Genomic DNA, 26,946 nt, shown 5'->3' with positions numbered 1-26,946 from the left:
TTACTCTGCTAGTCCTCACTAAGGGACAACTGACCGTAGCCAATCTACATAACCTGCACATCTTTGGACTGTGGGAGGAAACAGAGCACCTGGAGGAAACCCACACAGACACCAGAAGAACGTGCAAACTCCTCACACAGTCACCCAAGGCCGGAACAGAACCTGGATCCTGGCGCTGTGAGGCAGCAGTGCTAACCACTGTGCCACCGGGCTGCCCCTTGTGAAGAAAGATACATAATTAGCTGTGAATGCCTTTTTTTAAGATACCCCAAGGCTGTGAAAGGTGTAATGGGGTATAGTGGGCAAATATTAGCTAGTTAGTATTAACTTAATATTAGTAAATATTAGCTAGCTAAGCCACTGCTTCTACAAAGATGCTTAGCTAGTGGGTAGAACAGTAAGCTTTCTTTTAAATGCTAATGCATTGATCCACTAGATTTCACGCATACTCAGGGTAGTTCATGAGTCAAGAGAGCAAATTATGTTTGGTTTATTAATTTTGGTTGCAGCGAGACTCTATTGCAGATCAGAAGCGTATCCAGTATTATCCAACAAGCAGACGCTAGTCAGTTTGCTGTTTTCTCCTCTTCTGCCTAAAAGAGCACAAGGTGGGGGTGTGGGGGAGAGGATTTCTTGGCCTTGGGAGATTGTGCCAACTTAAGTTAACCTTTTGACAGGGGTGGCAGACCCTAGATGTTCAAACACCCACTTTATTAATGAGGAGGACCCACCATCAGTGGTGCTATTCGTTGAGGTCCTGAGTAGCTGTCAGGCACATTTTTCAAAAATAAAAGGGGAGGAAAGGAAGAGATATGTATTAGGAATAGAAACAAGACTGTTGTTAAAGATTGCTCACAAGTACAGACCCACTGGAGGTCAGCTGTCTGCTTCTTTATGCCAGCAAATGATGTGGAACCCAGGAGAGAAGAGACCAAAAAAAAGAGCATTTATCACAAGTGGAGAAATGTCAGCTATATACAGTATGCACAGGAGATATCAAAAGCAATTATTTTAGAGTACATTTACAACATTGAGTTCCATTCAAATATTGCATCTACTCCCAAGGTGGGACAGCATGAACAGGGAAGTATTTACACGAGTAATTTAACAAAATCAAAACTGTTCTGCCAATAGGTTCAACAACATAAGGAGAACAAAGTTCTTGTGAATTGAAAGAACAAAAGATTTACATTATAGCATTTAAGAAGTCTCACAACACCAGGTTGAAGTCCAACAGGTCTATTTGGAATCATGAGCTTTTGAAGAATTGAGAGGTAGAGGTAGGTTTCACAAACACATAATACATAGACAAGAAGAGCACGCACATCAACACAGATATCAAGTTTCTACAAAGATGCAAGAAAGTAGACAAGATACCGAAGAACTTTTGTCAATATGTGCTGAGTTTGTCAAATCTACCTCTCCACTCACCTGATGAAGGAGCAGCGCTCCAAAAATTATGATTCCAAATGAACCTGTTGGACTTCAACCTGCTGTGAGGCTTCTTACTGTCCCCTAGTCCAACACCGGCATCTCCACATCATGTATAGCATTAAAGACAGACATTCGGGATGACACGGCATAATAGCAACTTCAAGAATTTTTAAAACACCAATTTATACTTAGTGTACAGTCTGCATCCAAAGGCTATTTCAGTGTAATGGAATTAGTAAACAAGACTGCAGCTCCATAATTGTGGGTTCAATTACTAAAGAAAATGCAACCATTTGCTGTTCACAGAAAACTGCGAGTATCTGGGTAAAAACACACGATGCAATTTCCATGGAGCCATGGCCTGAAAGCATCAGAATGAGAAATAGCTGAAACAACATTTAGTTCCGAACTCGGATTTCAATAATTTACAGGTGACTGTCAAAACCAAAGGAGGAACGATGGAAAATATTTAATAACCATATATCTTGTTCTAAAAAAGTGTTGTGTAAATATAATCCTGAATTCAAAGTGCTTTTCCAAAAGACTCAGCAGAGTTCTGTTCACAAGATTTTAATTCTCAAAAAAAAAGGGGTTGAATTACCAGAAGAGTAATTAAAGGCAATTGGATGCAGATGCTTAAAAGTTATTTAATACTAAACAAACACGACTGTGGGGGTCACACAGCTTTAATGCTTGCTGCTTTTCTGAAGAAGAAAATCTCATTGATGTGTAAAATACTTGCGCAGACAAACATATTCTTCTTTACAGTTCCCAATAGGTCCCAGTCTTGCAGTCCCATCCAGGAATAATACAGAAAATGTCCCATTCAAATGTTGCATTGGTTAGAGGGCATTGTATTCCACACATTTTGAAGGGTCTGTTGAAAAATGCTTTTGGCAGATGGTCATCAGCCTCTTCAACCCCTAGGAGAATAGGAAAACGAGGGAAACATAAATCTGCGCAATGATTTTGGGGCAGCACGATGGCACAGTGATTAGCACTGCTGCTTCACGGTGCCAGGAACCCGGTTTCGACTCCCGGCTTGGGTCACTGTCTGTGTGGAGTTTGCACGTTCTCCCATGTCCGTGTGGGTTTCCTCCAGGTGCTCCATTTTCCTCCCACTGTCCGAAAGACATGCTGGTTAGGTGCACTGGCCATGCTAAATTCTCCCTCAGTGTACCCGAATAGGCGCCAGAGTGTGATAACTAGGGGAATTTCACAGTAACTTCATTACAGTGTTACTTTTGACAAATAAATAAATAAAAACCTTTGGTCAATTAATGTAAATTTAAGTTTATTTATTCGTGTCACAGGGTTATATTAACACTGCAATGAAGTTACTGTGAAAATCCCCCAGTGCCACACTCCGGCTCCTATTTGGGTACAGAAGGAGAATTTAGCATGGCCAATGCACCTAACCAGCACGTCTTTCAGACTGAGGGAGGAAACTAGAGCACCCGGAGAACGTTGCACTTTGCAGATACAGTGGAAAACGTGCAGGCTCCGCAGAGATAGTGACCCAAGCCAGAAATCGAACCCAGGTCCCCAGCGCTGAGAAGCAGCATTGCTAACCACTGCGTCACTGTGCAGCCTAATGTATTCTGAAGGACTAAGTGTTGTCTTGAATGAAAAGCTTTCAAATTTCTCACAGAACTTGGTCCATGTACTGCTCAATTAAGTTATTCACAGTCCAATTTATAACACCCAATGATTTAACCTCATTTGCTTGTAAATGCCTTTGTAAAGTATAACATCAGGGAGATTCCGTACCCAAGTATAAACACAATTTTAGGTTTCAGGCAAGTGTTCATTTCAGACATATGAAAATCGTAATCTGGTGCCCCTTCAACCATCTGTAATAAGGTCTTTCAATGGACTTATTGTATCTGTAATTGCTGAGCAATTGTTTTCAACAATGTGTTTCTACTTTTCACAAGCTGTTCACAATCAAACTGAATACCCCAAAATTAAGCTAAATGTCCCATATTACTTTCCACTTAATTTCATCATAGATTGTCAAATGCTATGTGAAATATTAGATTTATTGCTTATCATTTCCATAGTGTATCGGTTGCTTTAAAGTAACATTAGCTGATCTCTGGTATTGTTGCTCAAGAGGAGATTAAGCTTTAGGAGTGGAGTTATTGATCTAACCCGGCATGTCTCTCCCAGATCACTGCTAAACACGCGCCGTGGCCAAATCAGGATAATTGTGCCTGCTTGTAAATTGCTGGGGCAAATCAGAAGGCAACTTAGCTGATTGTAAGTTACCAACTCCTTTCAAGAAACCCACATCTTGAAATACCTGCCCGTTTTGCTAAAAAAGAAAGGGGGTTTTGCATCTGTGGTAAGTTTTAGAGTGCTATTAGATAAGACTTTTTTAAAGTTTATTTATTAGTCACAAATAAGGCTTACATTAACACTGCAATGAAGTTAGTGAAATTCCCCTAGTTGTCACACTCCGGCATCTGTTTAGGTCAATGCACCTAACCGGCACATCTTTCAGCCTGTGGAAGAAACGGGAACACCCAGAGGAAACCCACACAGACACAGGGAGAATGTGCAAACTCCACACAGACAGCTGGGAATCAAACCCGGGTCCCTGGTGCTGTGAACCAGCAGTGTTAACCGCTGTGCCACAACACATACTACAATAGCTGATCGCTTGAATTAGCATGAATTTATAAGAGTTGAAATTCCTCTATTAGTACCCAGCAGGTATTGCACAATGCACAAGGCTGAGTACACAAGAGGAAAGTGAAATGTGACGAGGAAGCCAAAATCTCAACAACATAGTAAAAGCCTAAAGATTACAAAGTATGTTTCACAGCTCAGTATATGTATTTTAATTAAAGATTTAGCAGACAAACCTGAATATATTTCCGCTGTGTTTCGTCATTCAGAACATGTGCCACATGTTTGGAAAAGATCTTTTCACGACCTGTACGTGCATGGATACCAACCATGGTCACTCCAATAGGCCATGGGGCATTGCCAATGGCCATCTGAAGGTAAGCATCATTTGCCTATGGACAGGACAGATGCTTTATGTAAAAATCGATACTGAACAATATTGAGAACTTCAGCAACATAATGCAAAGGTTAAACCAGTTAATGATCCATTAACTTTATCAAATAAAACTAGCAAAAGCACCCACGTACTCTGTAATGGTTAAATGGCCAAGTGATGAAGAATGCTGTTGTATTAACTCTGGTTCAACACTGACAAGTTAGTTTTGTACTCCAGGTGAGTGTGTGCAAGAGACAGAATTCCAGCACTGCGCGAGATTTTCTTTCCACAGAATGAAGCTGCATAGCTGGCATGATATACCATGCTTTAGGATTGATATGTTGCACGGTTTACTACCTGCGTCCGACAGGTTCCCTTCAACTTCACAGGCAGTATAATCAATGGTAAGCCTTGTAGAAAGATAACAGCTCAATCTCAGAATCAAAAATGTTTGTCGAGGACAGAAACTGCCACATCCACTGGACCGGGGAGAAGAGATTCTGCGCAGCTCCCAATAAAGGTTACAATGCACCATCATTGGGCAAATACAACTCTCAAGGATCTTGGTATCAATGTGAATGCCACCATCATCAAAGACTCTTGTCCTTAGGTGACGCTCACGGATCAGATGTGATGCTGTATCTGCACATTGACGCCAGCCTTAGTTGAGAGGTAGCTCCCCAATTAGGGAAAATGTTCCACCTTTTGGGAGGTTTCTCCGTTGATCTTCATGGAGGGAGATCCTTGCTCAGAAGAGACCTATTTGAAAGAACCTCCTGATTGAAGGGACACAATTCTTCGAGGACACCTGATGGCAAGAGGAGGCTCAGAAAAGGAGTCTGAGAAAGGAATCCCAGCAATCTAGAGTCCAAGGACTGAACCCACCACCCGAAAACGCCTGAGTGTGTGGCTGAAGATGCAGCCCTGGGATTGGGCTCATCAGCCACGCAAGGACCCACAGAACACATGACCAGTGACATGGAGTTTCCTGTGTAGACAATCAGACTCACTGGCGAGTAATTGCCAAAGACGACAACTCACTAAATGTGACAGGTACGGTTTCCAAGAGATTAATCCTTTCATACCAGCTTATTCCATCATGATCATCACTGGTTTCCCAGTACAGGGGGCATGGAAAATTACACCAAGGAGCTCAAGTTTATAAAACCAAGGAGACTTTTATTCTTCATAGAATGGAGGTGGGCTGGCAACATCACAGCCCATTCTTCCTGATGGAACTACTGACTTAATCTTCTCTGCAGCAGGGATAACAGGGTTATGGGGAGAAAGCGGGAAAGTGGAACTGAGCCACTTCAGATCAGCCATGATCTTATTGAATGGCGGGGCAGGCTCGAGGGGCTAGATGGCCTACTCCTGCTCCTGTTTCTTATGTTCTTATAACAGACCACTAATCCGTCTGCCACTGAATTGCTTCCGGAACAGGCTTACGATGATTCAGTTGCTGCTTTAAGAGTTAATCAGTGATTGATGCACTTCCGTTTTTAGGGACAGAAGTCCTGAGTTTGACTTTGCGTGGTACCAAAAAAAAGTCCCTGCATATTTCCTCTTCTTAAAGAAAGATTCAGACATGATGTACACCAGCAGTGAAAAACTAAAGGACTTTTAACTGTCCTGAAGATTGAACTTAAACAAAAGGCCACACACATCAAAATATTAATATTTGCGCACATCTGAACAGTTTCAATCACATCACAATTGTGTAAATAAACAATAGATTAGAGTATAAACGACAAAATAGAGACATTTTAGCACGATATAACCAGCGTTCCGATTAGGCCAAATGTTCTTGTATAATTACAAATATCACTTGTATAAGGCAATTTAGATCACTGTAAATGTCACAGGTATAAGATCTGTATGTGTTCTATATTATAAATGCATAATAAGGTATTCTGACAATCTAGTCTAGTTTATCCAATTATTTAGATTGATGGCTTGAATTTGCAGGAGCCAGCTTAATTGCCCTCAATGGGATTGTGTTTAAAAAAGGTTCCAGTGACATGCTCCAATTCTGGGAGCTGAAGAATTAAAACGAGTATTTAATTGTGTTTAATCTTGTGCAATCCAGTCTATTTCAGGATTGTATACTATCTGCCATTGCAGACAAGAATCAGCATGCCCAGGCCCCTCTGTTCTCTCCAATCTTAATAGAATACTGCTAACTTGAAGTAATTCCAGTTGATACCCATTGTAGATGAATATATTTGTGGAAACAGGAATTCCTGCCCTCTCTATGCAGAGACCAGATTCAATTCAAGCAATACGGTGACTTAGATAAGCAGGGAAGATAAGGGAAGAAAGCTGAAATGGTAGGAAAGGGGATAGAATGGCTGGCAGGGGTGGGAGGAAAAGAAAAGGAGGAAGAATGAGAAACGAAGGGAAAAGAGGAGGGGGGAAATTAAGAGGGGAAAGGAAGACGTCGAAAGCAGAAGCAGGGCTTTGTGGGGGATCAAAAACATAGGTATATTAGAAACAACAGGAATAATGCTGAAAAATCTCAGCAGGTTTGACGGCGTCGCTGGAGAGAGAATAGAATTAATGATTTGAATGTAGATGATCCTTTGTCAGAGCTGCTGTTGTCTGATAAAGAGTCATCTAGACTTGAAATGTTTGCTCTATTCTCTCTCCACAGATGCTGTCAGACTTGCTGAGATTTTCCAGCATTTTTCTGTTTTTCAGATTCCAGCATCCGCAGTATTTTGCGTTTATTCTATGAGAAACAACCTTGGTTTTGATCCAAGTGGTCAACAGTTGAGCAACACATCAAGGTTATAGAGAACTATTTAAGTATTGCTCCCTTGGGCCCCAACTTCAGATTTAAATCCACTTTTAAGTTCCTTATTTACCCCAAATTGAAAGACTTCTATACATGTGTTCTGATCAGAACACATTAGTATTTATGTAATTTTGTTAACAAAAATTTGGTATATTCATCAAAGCCTACATTATTCAGTCAGAACATAAGTGGTATTTTAAAATGTTTTGAACAATATTATGAAAAATGTTTAATATCAGTGTTTACCTTAACATATTCTCTTTGCAACATGAATTTGATAATATCGGTTATGGACTCTTTAATGTCCTGGGACAAGGTCTGTGGAAGAATAAAAACAATTTTATTTCAATTTCACTGCAATGTATTGTATTTTGTGAAATTATAACAGTTTGGTAACACTATTCCAAGTCTCAAACTACCAACCAAATCATACAATTATCAACAATCTATGGAAAGGCACATTGCAAAACATATCAAAAGTAGTACCTACAGAAAATAAGTAATTATTTCCAAATGTTACACTCAAAAGCCATTATGGGCATTAAAATTTTCAATTTAATAATTGAAATTAAATTTACATTAAATTGAAAACAGTCACGTCTCCAGAGTTGGGGGTGTTTAAATAAAAAACTCCTGCTGGAATGCAAAACAAATTAATTCCAAATTATTTTACCAAAAGTCTTTCCTTTTCTGTGCACCAAGCATGGAACACAGGACCCACAGAAAAACTCAACTGGAAATAAGAAAAGTGACTCGGATAATTTCAAAACTTTTACCTTTTTCCGAAGTTTCCTGAAGAGAGGTTTCAGGTAGGATTCAGTCTGCTTGTGGGTGGCTCCAGCAAGTTTACCCTGTACACTGCACTTTAAATAATCCTCTCTGGCATTCAGGTCTTTTGCCCAAACATCGAGAAGAAACTATAGAAGGGAAATAATAAAAAATGGGTTGGAGAAACTTATGGATAAAGTTATATTAAAATAATTCTATAATTTTAGGGCACAACCTCAGACTAAAGGGACGATCCTTTAAAACAGAGATGAGATGGAATTTTTTCAGCTAGAAAATAGTGAATCTATGGAGCTCTTTGCCGCAGAAGGCTGTGGAGGCCAGGTCATTGAGTGTCTTTAAGACAGCGATAGATAGGTTCATGGTTAATAAGGGGATCAGGGGTTATGGAAAAAAGGCAGGAGAATGGAGTTGAGAAAAAGAAATCAGCCATGATTGAATGGAGGAGCAGACTCGATGGGCCGAGTGGACTAGTTCTGCTCTTATACCTTATGGTCTTATTTTATCTTCGCATAATGAAAGATTTCAACATGCTAAACCAAAGTGTGGAAAAGAAATACTACACTCAAAGGAGAAAAGACATTTTTTGCCAAGTATTAAGAAACCTAAATAAATAATAGGCCAGCTGGAAGTGCAATAGAATCAGGTTTCACAAGTTAGGCTCTATTCTTAGAAAAATTACAAGATCAAAAAACTGTCTTTCAGGATTGAAGATTGTTTCGGCTTAATGACAAACTCATGTGTAAAGCAATTCAAAAGGATTGCTTAAAAATTTTTGTTCCATCTCTGAATAGAGACTTGAAATATTTCAATTGCATTTCAGGGTTATTATAATTATTAAAATGTACGTGATTTCCAATTCAATTTTTATTTTATAATTGCATTACTTAAAGTCTACATGAAGCCACAGTTTCATTTATATACTGTTTTCCTCATTTAAATATCTCGGAGCTTTACACGCCAAATTACATCTCTCTATTGGGAATCAGTGATTATGCTAGTCCATCAAACCTGTTCAATCTGCTTTAAAAACAGTATTTGTTGGCAAGATTATCTTTCAATCCCAATTTCACATCATTTCTCCAAATTCCTTAATATTGTTACAGAAAATATTTGTTGAGACATCGGTCTTGTTTCAAATCATAAAACACATTTTAAAAAAATATTTCCTCATAACACTTTAGGAATGAGTTGTTATTCAATTCAAAGCAAATTTGCAGAGCCCTGGTAAAGTTACAGACTGCTGTTTCTAAGACAGCTGTTTTGGGATCTTACTATGCGCAAATTGGCTGACGTGTTTCCTAAATTACAACATTGACTACAACTGAAAAATATTTTATTGGCTGTCAAGAACTTGTATTGCTTATGGCCATGAAAAGTGTTCTAAGGAATAGTCTTCCTTTTCAACAACAATCAGTGTAATTTGTTAACTCATTTAAGATGCTCTGAGTAGAGAGCCAGCAGGGACACAAGAGGCCAAATGGCCCCATTCTGTGTTGTAAATATTCTGACTTTCTGAGAAAATCCTCACCGAGTCTGGGTGAAGCAATTTTATGAGCCCAATCTGAAGTGTCTGCCAAGAACATATCCCTGTGGAACATAGAAATTAGGAGCAGGAGGTGGCAAATTCAGCTCTTCAAGCCTGCTTTGCCATTCAATCAGATCATGGCTGATCTCTCCCTCAAATCCACCTCTCCACCTGTTCCCCATATCAATTTTTAAAATTAGAAATATATCTCCTTCTTGAAACCATTCAGCAATTCAGACTCCACCACGCTATGGGGCAGCGAGTTCCACAAAGTCATCACCCCCCTGCGAAAAATAGTTCCTTCTCATCTCAGTTTTAAATCTGCCACCTCTCAACTTGTACCAGTAATTAAAATGTTAACTGGTGAACCCCAAATGAGAAGTAGTCAGAGATACCGTCCTTCCACTTGAAGTAAATGCAGCAAATGTAGAAGAGAAGGCTCCGAATCAGATTTTAAAGTCTTAGCCAGAGGCTTGAAGCTGAGATGCAGGAGGTCAGCTCTCATAGTTAGAAGCTGCATAGAAAAGGCGGTGCCAAAGCCAAGTCACTTAGCTGGTTAGGTCTGGGAAGGGAACTTGGTTGAAAAAAGGGAAACTAATTCATTTTCATCTCAACTCCACAGCCTGTTGAGATCTAATGCCAACCAATTTAACCAAAATTGCTTTTGGGGATTATTATTGAGTATATTATATATTTTTCTTGTTCTGTGGTCAGTTAGATTCATGTGAGATTTGACTGCAATTGTTGTCCCGTAAATTAATTTGCTTTCAGTAAAACAAAGCAACTCAAGGAATTGCACCCAGTCTCATCCCACTCTGCCTTCAGAAAGCCTGGAAAAGTGCATGTGAAAGCACAAGTGAAGGACAACATTCGAGTACAGATCATAAGTGGGTACCCACTCCTACAACTATGAATTATGCTAATGTACTGTGCATTATTGAATTATACAATCATAGTCATGAACACATGATGCTCAGATTACTTATAGCTGTGGTCACCATGGGTGGCACAGTAGCAGTGGTTAGCACTGCTGCGTCACAGCGCCAGGGACCCAGGTTCGATTCCCGGCTTGGGTGACTGTCTGTGTGGAGTATGCACATCCTCCCCATGTCTGCATGGGTTTCCTCTGGGTGCTCCATTTTCCTCCCACAATCCAAAGATGTGCGGATTAGGTGAATTGGCTATGCTAAGATTCTCCCTCAATATACCCGAACAGGCGTCCAAGTGTGGCCACTAGGTGATTTTGACAGTAACGTCATTGCAATGTTAGTGTAAGCCTACGTGTGACACTAATAAATAAACTTAAACTTTGCTATACAGAGAGGATTTATCTAAGGCAGATTCAAAACTTGTAACAGCAGCAAAATTCATCCAGATGTTAAAGAGATATTGAAGATTATTGGGTTCTGAGAAGACAGCAATGATAACTTGGGATTGGGAGAGAATTGAATGATTATTATATCAAAGAATCTACCTATTCTGCTGGAATGAATCTTTGATCAGAAAACCAGTCAGACAATTTTAATGCTAAACAGGCCCAGAATATGTTGTGAAATATAACCTCCCCAAATTATTGCCTTTGATAATATCAGTACTGGAGTTTATAAAGAGGAGCAACATAGAAGGCCATCAATGATAGGCCCTTCAGCCCTCCCAGCCTGCACCGATCATGTGTTCCTAACCAGACCACCCGCTTGTATCCCTCTATCCCCAGTCTGTTCATGTGGCTATCTAGATTAAGTTTTAAATGATCCTAGCGTGTCTGCCTCAACCACCTTGCTTGGTAGTGCATTCCAGGTCCCCGCCACCCCCCCCCCCCCATATATCTGTATTGAACCTTGCCCCCACACCCCCCCCCCACCCCACCCCTTACCTTGAACTTGTGACCCCTTGTGTTTGTCATTTCCGATCTGGGAGAAAACTTCCAACTGTTCACCCTATCTATGCCCTTCACAATTTTACAAACTTCTATTAGATCGTCCCTCAACCTCCGTCTTTCCAGGGAGATCAACCCCAGTTTACTCAATCTCACCTCATAGCTAAGACCTTCCACACCAAGCAACATCCTGGTAAACCTTTTCTGCACTCTCTCCAAAGCCTCCACGTCCTTCTGGTAGTGTGGCGACCAGAACTGGATGCAGTATTCCAAATGTAGTTTAACCAACATTCTGTATAACTGCAACATCTATAATCTATGCCCCATCCAATAAAGGTAAGCATGCCATATGCCTTCTTCACCACCTTTTCCACCTGTGTTGCCACCTTTAAGGTTCTGTGGACTTGCACACCCAGATCCCCCTGTGTGTCTATACACCTGATGGTTCTGCCCTTTGTGTTGCTCCCCCCTGCATTTAATCTACCAAAATGCATCACTTCGCATGTATCTGGATTAAATTCCATCTGCCATTTCTCCAGACTATCTATATCCTGCTGTATTTTCTGACGAAGTTCATCACTATCCGCAACTCCAGCAATCTTTGTGTCATCCACAAACTTACCAATCAGATCAGCTACATCTTCTTCCAAATCATTTATATATATCACAAACAGGAGCGGTCCCAGTACAAAGCCCTACAGAACATCAGTAGTCACAGACTTCCAATCAGAAAAAGACCCCTCCACTACCACCCTCTGTCTTCTACGGCCAAGCCAGTTCTGAATCCATCTTGCTAGTTCACCCTTGGTCCTGTGTGATTTAACCTTTTGCACCAGCCATGAGGGACCTTGTCAAATGCTTTATTAAAATCCATGCTAAATGCAGGTTAAACTCCTTCTATTCTCTGTCGCAACATGCATCTAAAGAACACCTTCAATCTCACAAGTGTGAAATGTTTGTGTTCCAACCCAGCTATTGTGTGGACTGTCAATTTAACTCTGCAATAACCGGTACTATGGACAGTCTGCTATAGGCTCATGTGCAATAAGAATTGGATTATAACTATCCAGGTACATCACACAGAACACTTACAGCCACCAAGAAGGTAATGCTTTCATCCCACTAGATTAATCTACTGGACTAACTTGTTAAATGTGCATAGCTCACGGTACCATTTTGTCATAAAGAAGCATTCTTTGAAAATATTACCAATGTTTGTTGTATTACCCTCAGAACTTTGGTTATTGTGTCCATGTCTTTATAGTCATCACCCTGTCCCAAGGACTCACCCAAGGCCTGCATTAGAAAAAGCAAAATGTTAGTCGTAATATGTAGAAGTATTGTGAATTAACCAATTAACAGCAGTTAATACAAAAGTTGCTGCGACATTATAATTGAAATTTTTTTTTAAAAACTCTTCTACACTATCACATGACATTGTGCAAAACATAATGGGTGGAATGTTTCTGTCCCACCCACCATGGGAATCGCAGTGGGTGGGACACGGACCATGCAAAGGTCCATGGACCTTGGACGGGATTTTCCGACCTTGGGGTGAGCGTGGCCGGAAAATCCCGCAGTATAAATACTGGAAATCTGAAACAAAAACAAAGATTAGAATAACCCAGCAGGTCTGGCAGCATCTGTGGAGAGAGAAACAGAGATAACATTGAGTCCATACAACTCTTAGAACCTGGTATGTAATAAATTTCACCTAATTTATCTTAAAACATTGAAACAAATTCTCTCACCAGAAATGGCATTCTAACTTTAAAATGACAGTTTCTAGATACTAATAGCTTAAAAATAAGCAATACTCATGGAAGAAGCCCTACAGTGCAGAAGGCCATCTGGCCCATCGGGTCTATACCAGCTACAATCCCACCCAGGCCCTATCCCCCAAACCCCACGTTTACCCTGCTAATCCCTCTAATGTGGAGTTGCCAGCGTTGGACAGGGATAGGCACAGTAAGTAGTCTCACAACACCAGGTTAAAGTCTAACAGGTTTATTTGGAGCACCACTCCGAAAGCTCGTGCTACCAAATAAACCTGTTGGACTTTAACCTGGTATTTTGAGATTACTTACTGTCCCTCTAATATACACATCCCAGGACACTAAGGGACAATTTAGCATATCCAGTCAACCTAACCTGCATATCTTTGGACTGTGGGAGGAAACTGGAGCACCCAGAGGAAATCCAAGCAAGCACAGGGAGAGTGTGCAAACTCTACAGTCACCCAAGCTGGGAATTGAACCCAGGTCCCTGGTGCTATGAGACAGCAATGCTAATCACTATGCCACCATATCCACCTGTTCAGTAACGGTATAATTTTGTCTTTTCAAAAGCATTTAGACAGTTACATAGGTAAGATGGATATAGAGGGCCAAACGCAGGCAATTGGGACTGGCTTAGGGGTTAAAAAAAGGGGTGGCATGGACAAGTTGGGGCGAAGGGCCCGTTTCCCTGCCATAAACCTCTATGACGCTATAAAGGTTGTCTCAAAGGAAACAAGAAGAATGGCTAGTAACCCTTGATTGCCCAAAAGGCAGAATTTGGTTAAAAGCAACAACAAGAGTGATAGAACTCGGAAAGATCAACCTTCATCGTTCAATCTAACAGTGTGAAGTTTGACCATGTCCATAAGGTATTAGCATTGCTTCCTGCTGTGTGGAAGGCTAACTGAGATGGGGCACGCTGGGGTTCTAAAGGATGAGATTAAAGACAAGGCAGCTGCCTAGCAAGGGCTGAAGGTTGGTGAAACTTTATCACAAACATCAGATGCTGTTTATATAGTATCAGCCAGTTTGAACAATGGCGAAGAGCGAGAGAGAGGAAAGATACCAGCTGCCCTTTTCACTTCAGCAAAGTATGACAACAATTTCAGTATGAAGAGGGGGCAGTACATGGGGCAGATCTGAAGAATACCAAGAATCTCCACAGAGAATTAATTCAAATATCTCAAGCAGAAAATTCAACTATTCTGAGCTTTAATTTTTATTTCTAACTTAGGTTGTAATCATCTCTATCTGTGTAACCACTGGTATTTTAAAATGAATAAAACCAATTGTTAAAGATTTTAAATGCCTTGGTGCTTCTGACCTCTGGATTACCCTCAAGAGTAGGTTAACAAAATGTAATTCTGACCTCCAATTCCTCAATTGTTGTGTTTTCTTCATGAACTTTAAGGTCATTCTGTCCCTCCTCTTCGCCTTGCTCCTGACCAGCCACAATCTCATTTAAATACTGCTGATCTATCTTATCCATAGCAGCTTTCAAGTCATTTCTCAAACCCTGTGGGAAATCAAAGAACAAAATCAGAGAGAGCTTTTTCAATAGCAAGAATTCCCAATTTCATTCATCATACAATCACCCAGACCAGCTGGATTTTAGTTTGTGAATAAGTTAGAGGAAGTTTAGCTATGTCTTTGTACGCTCTGATTTCAATAATTAATCATTTGGAAAGTTTCCAAATTTACTTTGTCTTGGCGGTGATGCAAGACTTATAGAGATAAGTTAGTTATCTATTCTGTGAGCCTGGTTTTGAAAATCTCAGTTGAAAATGCCAATATTAATAAAATTAAAGTTTATTTATTAGTCACAAGTAAGGCTTACATTAACACTGCAATGAAGTTACTGTGAAATTCCCCTATTTGCCACATTCTGGCGCCTGTTCGGGTCAACCCACCTAATCAGCACATCTTTCAGATGGTGGGAGGAAACCCATGCAGACACGATGAGAACGTGCAAATTTCACACAGAAATTGACCCAAGTCAAGAATCAAATCCTAGTGCCTGGCACTGTGAGGCAGCAGTGCTAACCACTGTACCACTGTGACACCTACATAATAATACAGAATGTGTGTTTTCCTTTTCATTTCTTTACTTTCCGATTTGAATTTCCTGGGTCAAGTTCCTGGTTCAGCAAGGCAGATAGCGGTGACCAGCTTATTGGCTTCTAATGATTCATCTCAGCTGGTCAATAGTCATACGATACAGAAAAGGCCCATCAAGTCTGTGCCAACAATAACTATCAATAAAGTCGCACTGGCCCCATTTTCCTGCACCTGTCCCATATCCTTGAATGTTGATATTTCAAGCGCACATCCAAATACTTTTTTTTAAAGATTTTAAGGTTTGCAGCCTCCACTACCTCCAATGCATTCCCACCATCCTGAGTGTAGACCTTTCTTCTCAAATTCCCTCAATCTCCTGCTTCCTACACTAAAACTATGCCCTTGCATGATTGACCCCTCAATCAAGGGGGACAAGCTGCTTCCTATTCACCCTGTCCATATCCCTAGGGGGCAGAAGGCAAAGATACTCACTGGTCTAATATTCAGGATCCATAAGAAAGACACACAGATAGATCAAAGTCCAATTGTATTCTTATAACCAATTTTTGCTACTGGATGGTGTGATGCTCACAATAAGCTGATTTTTAAAATTTTGTGGGCCTCCTTTCTAAATTTTTCTTAAATACGATTCCAGACAGGCCATTTTAAAAGAGACAAATGCTGAGGTTAATGCAATGACCACCATTCATCCCCTCCCGTTGCATGTAAGCCGTGATGTTTCACTTTTCATGTGTTTCAAGGTCTGAAAAAGCAAAATTAACAGGAAAAAGGATACGGTGAAAATAGACAACAGGCCATGAAACAAGGGCAATTTGAAAAAGTAAGAACTGCTACTGGGGCTTTGGTTTGAGGTATAAGGAGAGGCTAGATAGACTGGGACTTTTTTTCTCTAGAACGTTGGAGGTTGAGGTATGATCTTATAGAGGTCTATAAAATAATGAGGGATACAGATCAACTAGATAGTCAATACCTTTTCTCAAAAGTAGGGGTGTCTAAAACTAGAGGGCATAGGTTTAAGGTGAGAGGGGAGAGATACAAAAGTGTCCAGAGGGGAAACTGTTTCACACAGAGGGTGATGAGTGTCTGGAACAAGATGTCAGAGGTACTAGAAGAGGTTGGTACAATTTTATTTTTTAAAAAGCATTTAGACAGCTCCATGGGTATAATGAATATAGAGGGATATGGGCCAAATGTGGGAAATTGGGACCAGCTTAGAGAGTTAAAAAAAGGACAAAGTTGCTGTAAAACCTCTATGACTATGAAAGATAAACAGAGAACGGAAAGCTGAAAAAAAACACACAAGTGGAAATAAAGCATGTGATTTGTGCTGTCACTAGAAAATGGAACATCAACTTTTTATCCAATTTATACACGTGCATTTCAGTGCAAGCATGTCGCACAACAGCAACTAACATTCTTTCAGGATGTCACTCATTCCATTTCTGTGACCTTTGTGCTATACTAGACACAAGGCAGCTAGCTTATCTCCTTAGCTCACTAATTATTCAGATCATGGGTTTTCAAGAGAGAAAAGAGTTTGTAAGATTACGTGTTGAGAATTTAATTCAGGTGTGTCAATTTAACCATCCCTTTGCAGTGCAATAGATTAACACCCCACCATAACTGCGTGTGCTTTAATGTATCAACTGTTCTACTAACTCCAAGTGCCAGGAGACATGCGATACAAAATACCAAAGAAAAACTTTTATAAAAAAAAGCGCACCTTATTAATTTCAGGAGTTAAGATTTCTATTTTGCGAAGACGCTGAAATGCTTCATAGTCTGTTTCAGCAAACAATCGAATTGGTTCTCCTCTTTCACGTAATCTTCGGATAACCTTGTAAGACAACAAAAAGGTTTCATTTTATCCCAGGAATGCTGTGGTGAAAGACACTTTCACTGATAAACTGTTCTTCATACACTATCTAAATAAGTGAACAGTTACATCTGAGCAGTAAAGTGATTTATGCAGTCTTTGTCAACCATCTGGCTGGACAAAAAAAAATCTAATACAAAAGTTGTAGCTTCTAACATAGTTCTCAAACCCAAAAGCAGTTTCCTGTTGAAATCACCAGCACAACATATCAGAGATTTAATTCCCCTGTTGCGACTTCCTCTGAAATAAGGGAGGTAGTGCTATTCTCCAACAGCAGATGGTGATGCACTTGAGCAACGGTTTAAAATTATTTGACACAGTACAACAGCACCATCTACTGCAGCCCATACCAAACATCAGAGAGTGAAAATTAGACTAATTTAAAACACTTAAAGAGGAAATTCCTACAGCCCAGAATTTGCCAGAGGAGAGCGTCACACTGCATGGCTCCTTACGTTTGCTCCTGCACCCATCATCAAAAATATTTTGCTCTACAAGCTGTCGGAAACGTAAACCGATAATCAGATACTGAGAGCAGAGTATTGGAGACCTTGCTGAAAGTAGGACCAATAGTACAAGGAACAAAGAAAATCACAGCACAGGTACAGGCCATTCGGCCCTCCAAGCCTGCACCGACCATGCTGCCCGACTGAACTAAAACCCCCTGCCCTTCTGCGGACCATATCTCTCTATTCCCATCCTATTCATGTATTTGACAAGACGCCCCTTAGAAGTCACTATCATATCCGCTTTCACTATCTCCCCTGGCAATGAGTTCCAGGCACCCACTACTCTCTAAAAAAATCTGCCTCGTACATCTCCCTTAAACCTTGCCCCTCGCACCTTAAACCTGTGCCCGAGTAATTGACTCTTTCACCCTGGGGAAAAGCTTCCAACTATCCATTCTGTCCATGCCACATACCAGATGTTAATTTGCCCCCAGTCTACATTCTTCACTTCCTGCTTAATGTTGTAATTAGCCTTGGAGAATGTTTACCCGATGATCAGGAGCTGAATGCCCTCGACTGGTGTTCCCCGACATGAAGGGAATACTCCTGCCTGGTGATTATTGAGCGGTGTCCATTCGTCCATTGTCATAGCGGCTGCATGGTCTCGCCATTATACCATGCCCCAGGACATCCTTTCCTGCAGCATATCAGGTAGATAATGTTGGCTGAATCACAGAAGTATGTATTGACTTCAGCAGTCAAGGGCATTCAGCCTCTTATCTTCGGGTAAGCATTCTCTAAGGCAGCCTTCACGACACATATTTTGGCCCTGGAGGGAGTGCAGAGGAGGTTTACTAGGCTGATACCGGAGTTGAGGGGGTTGAGCTATGAGGAGAGGCTGAATAAACTAGGCTTGTACTCGCTAGAGTTTAGAAGAATGAGGGGAGATCTCATTGAGACGTATAAGATGATGAATGGGATGGATAGGATAGAGGTGGAGAGACTCTTCCTGCTCAAAAAAGACAGTAGGACTAGGGGGCACAGCCTCAAGATAAAGGGGAGGTGGTTTAGAACGGAGTTGAGGAGGAACTTCTTCACTCAAAGGGTGGTGAATCTCTGGAATTCTCTGCCCGTTGAAGTGGTGGAGGCTGCCTCGCTAAATATTTTTAAGAAGCGGGTTGATGGGTTTTTGATAAGAGAGGGGATTAAGGGTTATGGGGAGAGGGCGGGAAAGTGGAACTGAGCCACAACAGATCAGCCATGATCTTATTGAATGGCGGGGCAGGCTCGAAGGGCTAGATGGCCTACTCCTGCTCCTATTTCTTATGTTCTTATGTTCTTATGACACACGACAATGCAGAATCGTTGAGCAGAAGCTGATAGCCAAGTTCTGCACACGAGGACGGCCTCAACCGGGATCTTGGGTTCAGCTGTTTAACCTGTGCTTAACTGTCTCTCCACTCACACTGTCTGCATCTGTAAAGACTTGATTACTTGTAAAGACTCACATTCCAACCATTATCTTGTAATTGAGTTTGTGTCTATATATGCCCTGTTTGTGAACTGAACTCTTCACACACCTGATGAAGGTGCAACGCTCCAAAAGCTCATGCTACCAAATAAACCTGTTGGGCTTTAACTTGGTGTTGTGAGACTACATACTGTGCCTACCCCAGTCCAACGCCAGCAACTCCACATCCTTAACCAGTGACATTTGAGGATTGGGAGATAAACAGAGGCTGGGCTGAGGAAGGTGAACTTGTAAGAACAAATTTATTGGCAAATCAGGTACAGATTGGGAGAGAACAAAGGACAAAGAAAACTAAGAAATTTTAAAGAAAATTACATTATTACAATCTCCAACGACAAATCACCAGATGCAGAAATAAGCCTTTTGTTCATTCACTTTCTAGGCCAAAGAGGTTGATTAGCAGTCGATCATAGAATCCCTATAGTGCAAAAGGAGGCCATTCGGCCCATCAGATCTGCACCAACCACAATGCCACCCAGGCCCTATTCCCGTAAACCCATGCATTTATCTTAGCTAATCCCTGACACTAAGGGGCAATTTAGCATGGCCAAGCCACCTAACCTGCACATCTTTGGACTGTGGGAGGAACCGGAACACCCGGAGGAAACCCACACAGACACGGGGAGTACGTGCAAACTCCACACAGACAGTGACCCAAACCAGGAACCTGGGTTCCTGGCGCTGTGAGGCAGCAGTGCTAACCACTGTGCCACCGTGCTGTCATTAACAATTATCATGTCATCAAAAGGTCATTCATTACTAGGCTCCACTTTTTGTGGGAAGTTTAATGAGCAAATTAAGAAACTTTATGAAAGTCATGGGGAGGTTAAGGGTAAGATGCTGCTTGCGTGAAGCTAATGGCAGAGCCTTGCTAATTGGCACTGTGCAATTTGTATTGTGATTCATAGAATTTCTCTTTCTCGCTAGAGGTTGATGCCAATTTGCACATTGGTAACATTGTGCATTGTTCACAAGCTTTACTTTCTCAGCAAGTCTTCAGCCCATTTATCTGTTCTGAAGCAAAAGGAATACAAAGTTTTAAATAGATTTTACAGGAGGGTGGCATCTTGAAGCACCAAAGGAAGGTGTTTCTTTAACTGGAGAGATGTAGGTTTTCAAGTCACTGGGCAACTAGAATTCAACTGCATTGCTACATGGACGAGTGGCTGGAATTAGCAGTTGTCAATGCACAGACAATAGTCATTAGTTATTAGTATTAAAAATGGTTTTTGCAGGGATCTGAAAGACAGTGAGATGCTTGCTTTCTTTGCCAACATGACATGATCCAGGCATAAGCAGAAAATTCAGGACAAGGAGGATTTCATAAGCTACATCATTCTTCTTAACGAACCGACTCTTTGTTATTCTTTCCAGTTTAACTCGCCAACGCAGCCAGGGAAAAAACATCCATTACCATTTAATAGTACGAATCAAAATATCGTGTTAAAACCACAGATTCTGAATCTAATTATGATTGACTATTTGAATGCAAAGTGGACCTTGATTAAATATTAAGGCTTTGAAAATCTGTCACTCACAGTGAATTATGCATTTTCACAATTCACAAGATTCAGCGTTAACCAAGACTACATTTTACCTCTTGCCTGGAAAGGGTCATCGGTAATTTCTCTTCAGCAAGTTCGAGTTCAAGCACTGGGTTTGAAGAAGAAGCATCTTCTTCACTTGTTTTTGGCTGCACCTGTACATTAACAGTATTTATCAGTAAATCTTTAGTGCAGGAACTAACCTGTAACTACATCATCATACTGGTAACTATATAACACACAAGTTTAAAGGCACCTCATTTCCCCTTATGAAATACTGCAGAAAATCAATTTTTCCAACATAAACAATAAAAAGCTTACACCTGCCATTTTATAGATTTCTGCAGAGACTAGAATTTTATCTACATCAAAGTGCATTGTTGACATCACTCTCTATTCGGAACAAACACTAATATTACAGATATGTACCTTCATTAAATTATGGGAAAAGTGAACAGGAAGAACGAACAGAAATTCAAGGGGGAACCACTTGTGAATGAAATTTAATTTGCAGAGCAGCAGGGATACAATATTAATGCACAGATGCACACATTTAACAAACAGGGTGTGGAGCATAAGTTATTAACTGTATCAGGAGGTGGGAAGAGGAGGTGAAATTTCAGTTGCAAAATGGAAGGCATATTGATAAATGAGGCAGTCAGAATAAAATATTTGGTCGCAATAGCCGACTGCCACAGAAGCTCCTATAGAGGACCAATTGTAAATGTGGATAAAACGTTAGGTATTAAGCAACAGAGTAAAATATTTCATAGCTGTGATCATGTAAATTAAAAAGATGTATACAAAAGGAAGAAGATTTGCATTTACATGTCACTTATAAAGTCCTCAAAATGTCCTAAAACACCACCACAGCCAGTGGACCATGATCCAATCTATTTGAATGATGTTGATAGGTGGAACCAGGATTTCACAGGGGAAGTTGTCAGACAACAATGGACTCTGGGCCAAAGATGGAGACATCAGAATATGCGACCAAAACATATTCAGAGTACTAGATTCTAAGGAGAAGAGTAATGAGGATGTTACAAAGTCTAGAGCCTACATAGCTAAAGGCACGGCTGCCAATGGGGTATGAAGAAAGTGGTAGATGCACAAGAGACCAGATTTAAACAGCATCTTTCAATCTTTGGGAAATCCCAAAAACATCTTATAGTTAATGAGTTACAACTAAAGCAACATTGCTACATGCCTTAAGAATATGGAGAATATGTTTGTGTTCTAATGTTCAATATCCAGTGCATATTTTGGCATTTGCCCCACTTTGTCTAGATGGAGAAATGCACTGCTATCATTCAGACAATGCAATTCAAGAGTATATTCAAAATCAGCATAGATGTTACAGATTCCAATTCATATTTCTAAGAAAAATTACAATACATCAGATGGTGAAATTGAAACTGATAAGTTTTGATTTTATACTTTTAAAAGAGTATTTAAATAGAGATTTACACTTGAAACATTAGAACAGTTGTCCTATTATGTTTAATTATAATTCAACTGTATAAACTCAAACCCCATCATCTTAATCCCTGAAGCTACAATTTTTTTTTGAAAAATTTGAGTATTGTACAATTCAAACAGGTTATGAGAGTTAGGGCCCAATGCAATCTTCAGATTATCATCACAATGTATCTGCATTTTATATTTTAAAATAAAACATATATAGAAACTGGCCCAATTAGTAGGCTAGCATGATTGGACGGATATGCTGATATAGTTAGATAAGGAAGGTTGGGGGAGGCTCACTTGGAGTGTAATTCTGGTGTGGACCCAGTTAGGACAAATAACCTGTTTCTGTACTCCACACTCAAATTCTTTGTACCCATCTCAAGTAGTAGCAGAAACCATTTCCAAAACTTTTCCACAATATATAGTGCAAATGTTCATACATATTTACAGGAAATATCCTCGTGTTCCATGCTACTGACCATGCTGTTCTTCCTTCAGTCCCATGCCTTCATTAACAATACAAAATGGAGTTTGACTTACAACAACACCATTAAGCAGGCAAACAGCTAAATCTGCAATAACCACAGCACTTGCTTTAAACTATACTTTCTATCAACACTGCATTCCGGATGCAGGCACAAGCTTTCCAACTGATTTCATGCACACAAGTGTATCAGTGCTTAATTGAACAATATTTTATTCTTTCACGGGATTAGCGTAAGAAAAAGATGCAAAACATGATATACTGCTTTTATTAGTATTAACTTAGTATTGGCTACCAGCTCTGCAGGTAGAAACCTACCAATGACTAAGCATCTACTTACTTTTTAAGAACAATGCAAATATATTATGCAATTTCAATTCTTCAATATTAAAGTTATTCCATCTCAGAATTAAAATGTGTTTATTGCCAATTTATTCCCCTGTAAACACCCACTTTAAAAAATCCTACATGTTATTCTATAAATAGAAGATTCCAATCCTGACAATACCACTCTATAACTGAACACAAATGCAGATATGACTATGAGGGTCTGTAGGGGCTGAGGCTGTGTTGAATTTCATGCCAGTTCTTTCTCCCCTATCTGTATGAGATACATGCCTGTTCACTTCTGACACCAAGAAAACTACAGAGGTAAGCTTGTACCATGCTGATGTACCACATCATTCTACATAATTTTTAAAATGATATAAGCCAGCTTGCTGAAATAAAGTATTTTTTTAAACTGCAATTCAATGTGAAACTATTCTATATTCTTTAGTCATATTTAAAATGAATGGAAATAACAATTATTCAAACTGATCACAATATTTATTTTAGCTGATGATGGTCAGAACAAATTATTTAATTAGCATTTATCAATATTCTATTTAATTAACTGAAAACAAAATGCTAGCTAAATCCAATAAAACAATGCAAACTCAAAAAAAGCCAAGGCACAAGCTCACGTCTTGCATACCATTTGCTGTCATGCACTCAGCTTACATGGCTTACCCACAGCCCAAACAAAAAAAGATAAGGTTTGTTCTTGAACCCATACCTTTGGTGTTGGCTCCTCATTTACAACCTATTGATACAAGTTTCACAGGAAAGGTTTGTTGTTAAATTTACTGGTGAAATCCATTTGATTGCCACAGTTTCACAAAAGTAGCATCAGATCGCTGATCTCTAATAATCTCAAAACTAAAATACAAATACCTGATAACCACATCTCTCTAAATATGCCTCTTCTTCCTTTTTAGCAAGGTCACTACGTTTGAAGAACTTTTTTGATTCCTGTAGAAACACAAAAATTAGTTACCTCCACTTCTTAGACACTGCACCTTGAAAACAACAGCTGTGAGTACACAGAGTACGCAGCTTTAAATATGAGTAACAAAACTGAGTAAGATAGCAAATGCATCAAAACAGTGACAGTAAACAATCGAGCTCTGACAAAAGGTTGTTCAGACTCAAAACGTTGGCTCTATTCTCTTGGCATAGATGCTGTCAGACTTGCTGAGATTTTCCAGCATTTTGTTTTTGGTGATCGTAAATAATGCTTTTCAGGCTCTTACACAAACACAGATACCAGCATTGGAATAGGAATAGAGAATTGTAAAGAAAGGATCAATCACAAGCATAACGTGGCCTCATTTACAAAGCAGTTAAAGTGCCAGGCAAAAGGCGGGGAATTATAGGCCGGTTAGTTTAACGTCTGTGGTAGGTAAAATGTTAGAATCCGTCATTAAGGAGGAAATTGCGAGGCATCTTGAAGGGAATTGCTTGATAGGGCGGACGCAACACGGTTTCATTAAAGGGAAGTCGTGTCTGACAAATTTACTGGAGTTCTATGAGGATGTGTCTAGGGCAGTGGATAGAGGAGAGCCGGTGGATGTGGTCTTTCTGGATTTTCAGAAGGCGTTTAACAAGGTACCTCACAAGAGGTTATTGCAGAAGGTCAGGGAACATGGAGTTGGGGGTAGGGTGTTAGCGTGGATAGAGGATTGGTTGTCAAATAGGAGGCAGAGAGTGGGGGTCAATGGGTGCTATTCGGATTGGTGGTTGGTGACTAGTGGGGTGCCCCAGGGGTCGGTGCTGGGGCCTCAGCTATTTACCATTTATATAGATGATCTGGAGGAGGGAACCGAGTGCAGGGTGTCGAAATTTGCTGATGACACCAAGATTGGGGGAAAGGCAAATTGTGCGGAGGGTGTGGAGAGTCTGCAGAAGGATCTAGATAGGCTGGGCGAATGGGCCAGGAAATGGCAAATGGAATTTAATGTTGGCAAGTGTGAGGTGGTCCACTTTGGTAGGAAGAATGGTAGGAAGGACTATTACTTACGTGGCGAAAAACTGCAGCACGCGACGGTGCAGAGGGACCTCGGGGTCCTTGTGCATGAGTCGCAAAAACCCAGCTTGCAGGTGCAGCAGGTGGTCAGGAAGGCGAATGGGATGCTGGCCTTCATAGCGAGGGGGATTGAATATAAAAGTAGGGAGGTCTTGCTGCAGCTGTATAGGGCATTGGTGAGGCCGCAGCTGGAGTACTGTGTGCAGTTTTGGGCGCCGCACCTGCGCAAGGATATTTTGGCCCTGGAGGGAGTGCAGAGGAGGTTTACTAGGCTGATACCGGAGTTGAGGGGATTGAGCTATGAGGAGAGGCTGAATAAACTAGGCTTGTACTCGCTAGAGTTTAGAAGAATGAGGGGAGATCTCATTGAGACGTATAAGATGATGAATGGGATGGATAGGATAGAGGTGGAGAGACTCTTGCCGCTCAAAAAAGACAGTAGGACTAGGGGGCACAGCCTCAAGATAAAGGGGAGGCGGTTTAGAACGGAGTTGAGGAGGAACTTCTTCACTCAAAGGGTGGTGAATCTCTGGAATTCTCTGCCCGTTGAAGTGGTGGAGGCTGCCTCGCTAAATATTTTTAAGAAGCGGGTTGATGGGTTCTTGATAAGAGAGGGGATTAAGGGTTATGGGGAGAGGGCGGGAAAATGGAACTGAGCCACAACAGATCAGCCATGATCTTATTGAATGGCGGGGCAGGCTCGAAGGGCTAGATGGCCTACTCCTGCTCCTATTTCTTATGTTCTTATAATGATTAGATAATAATGAGATACAACTTGCCAAGAGATCAAGTGTTCACTTCAAGCTCTACTTTAACAAATTCCCAAGTGAAAACAAATAGGGTGGCACAGTTGTTAGCACTGCTGCCTCACAGTGCCAAGGATCCAGGATCAATACTGGCCTCAGGTGACTGAGTGGAGTTTGAATGTTCTTCACTTGTCTGCGTGGGTTATCTCACAGTGCTCCGGTTTCTTCCCACACTCCAACGATGTGCAGGTTAGAGGGATTAGTGGGATAAATCCATGGAGGATAGGGTATGGGTGGCACTGTTGTCGGTGCAGGCTTGATGAGCCAAATAGCCTACTTCGGTACTGTTGGGATTCTATCAACTGCAAAATATGAGGTTCACATATTTCCAGCAGCTAGATTTTACTGTGACTAATCACAGAGCAGCTTCCATTGCTGAGGGTTTCTCAGTGGATTGACAATATCGCTGTGTAAAGGTTGTTTGAAAGCTCCAGCTCCCACGTCCTTGTGGATGCTGCCAGTCAGGGGAGGACATCACTCTGTTTGACCCCACTCCACACCAACTTTAACCCCTGGTTATCCGGGACACAGGGAAGCAACATGGAATTCCCACATAGCCAAGTATCAGCACACTTGAGGTTGGAGCAGTTTGCAGCTGCTGTTTATTTAATTAGTGTCACAAGAAGGCTCACATTAACACTGCAACGAAGTTACTGAGAATCCCCTAGTCACCTCACTCCGGCACCTGTTCGGGTACACCGAGGGAGAATTTAGCACGGAAAATGCACCTAACCAGCACATCTTTCAGTCTGTGGGAGGAAACCCACACAGACATGGGGAGAACGTGTAAACTCCACACAGACAGTGACCCGAGGCTGGAATCAAACCCAGGTCCCTGGAGCTGTGAAGCAGCAGTGCTAACCACTGTGTCACCCATGCTTTTTCTCTATTTATTAACAGATAACCATCTTACTGCAATTGTTATAGGCCTTCGAATATTAATGAACAATAAACCTTAGCAACATGAATAAACGGCTCCCAATATCCTACACGAAGAGTCACCCTGCCACCCTCTCTCCGAGCCTCTCCCCGGGACCCCCCCTCACCCCCGCCAGCTGCCGCTCCTCCAGCTGCCGCCGCTTCCTGGCGATCTCCGCCCGCAGCTGCTCCATCCCTCCGGCGGCCATTGCCGCTACGTCACCTCCGGGTCA

The 26,946-nt window shown here is 41.0% G+C and overlaps 1 protein-coding gene across 2 annotated transcripts; it reads right to left on the bottom strand.

Moving 5' to 3' along the window:
• Positions 1 to 929: 929 nt before the first annotated feature.
• On the bottom strand, positions 930 to 26,946 carry prpf18 (PRP18 pre-mRNA processing factor 18 homolog (yeast)). 2 transcript variants are annotated; one of them, XM_080207755.1, is made up of 11 exons: positions 26,842 to 26,946; positions 23,858 to 23,935; positions 23,700 to 23,726; positions 20,742 to 20,843; positions 17,012 to 17,125; positions 14,579 to 14,725; positions 12,659 to 12,727; positions 8,018 to 8,158; positions 7,488 to 7,559; positions 4,305 to 4,460; positions 930 to 2,357 (listed from the first exon to the last, which is right to left on the bottom strand). In XM_080207755.1, the coding sequence occupies exons 1-11, from the start codon at positions 26,920 to 26,922 to the stop codon at positions 2,277 to 2,279; spliced, it is 1,068 nt and encodes a 355-aa protein (XP_080063881.1). In that variant the 5' UTR covers positions 26,923 to 26,946; the 3' UTR covers positions 930 to 2,276. The 2 variants fall into 2 exon arrangements, with proteins under 2 accessions (XP_080063881.1, XP_080063882.1); XM_080207756.1 differs by lacking the exon at positions 23,700 to 23,726.

Source organism: Carcharhinus amblyrhynchos, chromosome 19, assembly GCF_965287045.1.
Source record: "Carcharhinus amblyrhynchos chromosome 19, sCarAmb.v2.hapA, whole genome shotgun sequence".
Lineage (NCBI taxonomy): Eukaryota > Metazoa > Chordata > Chondrichthyes > Carcharhiniformes > Carcharhinidae > Carcharhinus > Carcharhinus amblyrhynchos.
This window is presented reverse-complemented; position numbering and strand designations above follow the sequence as displayed.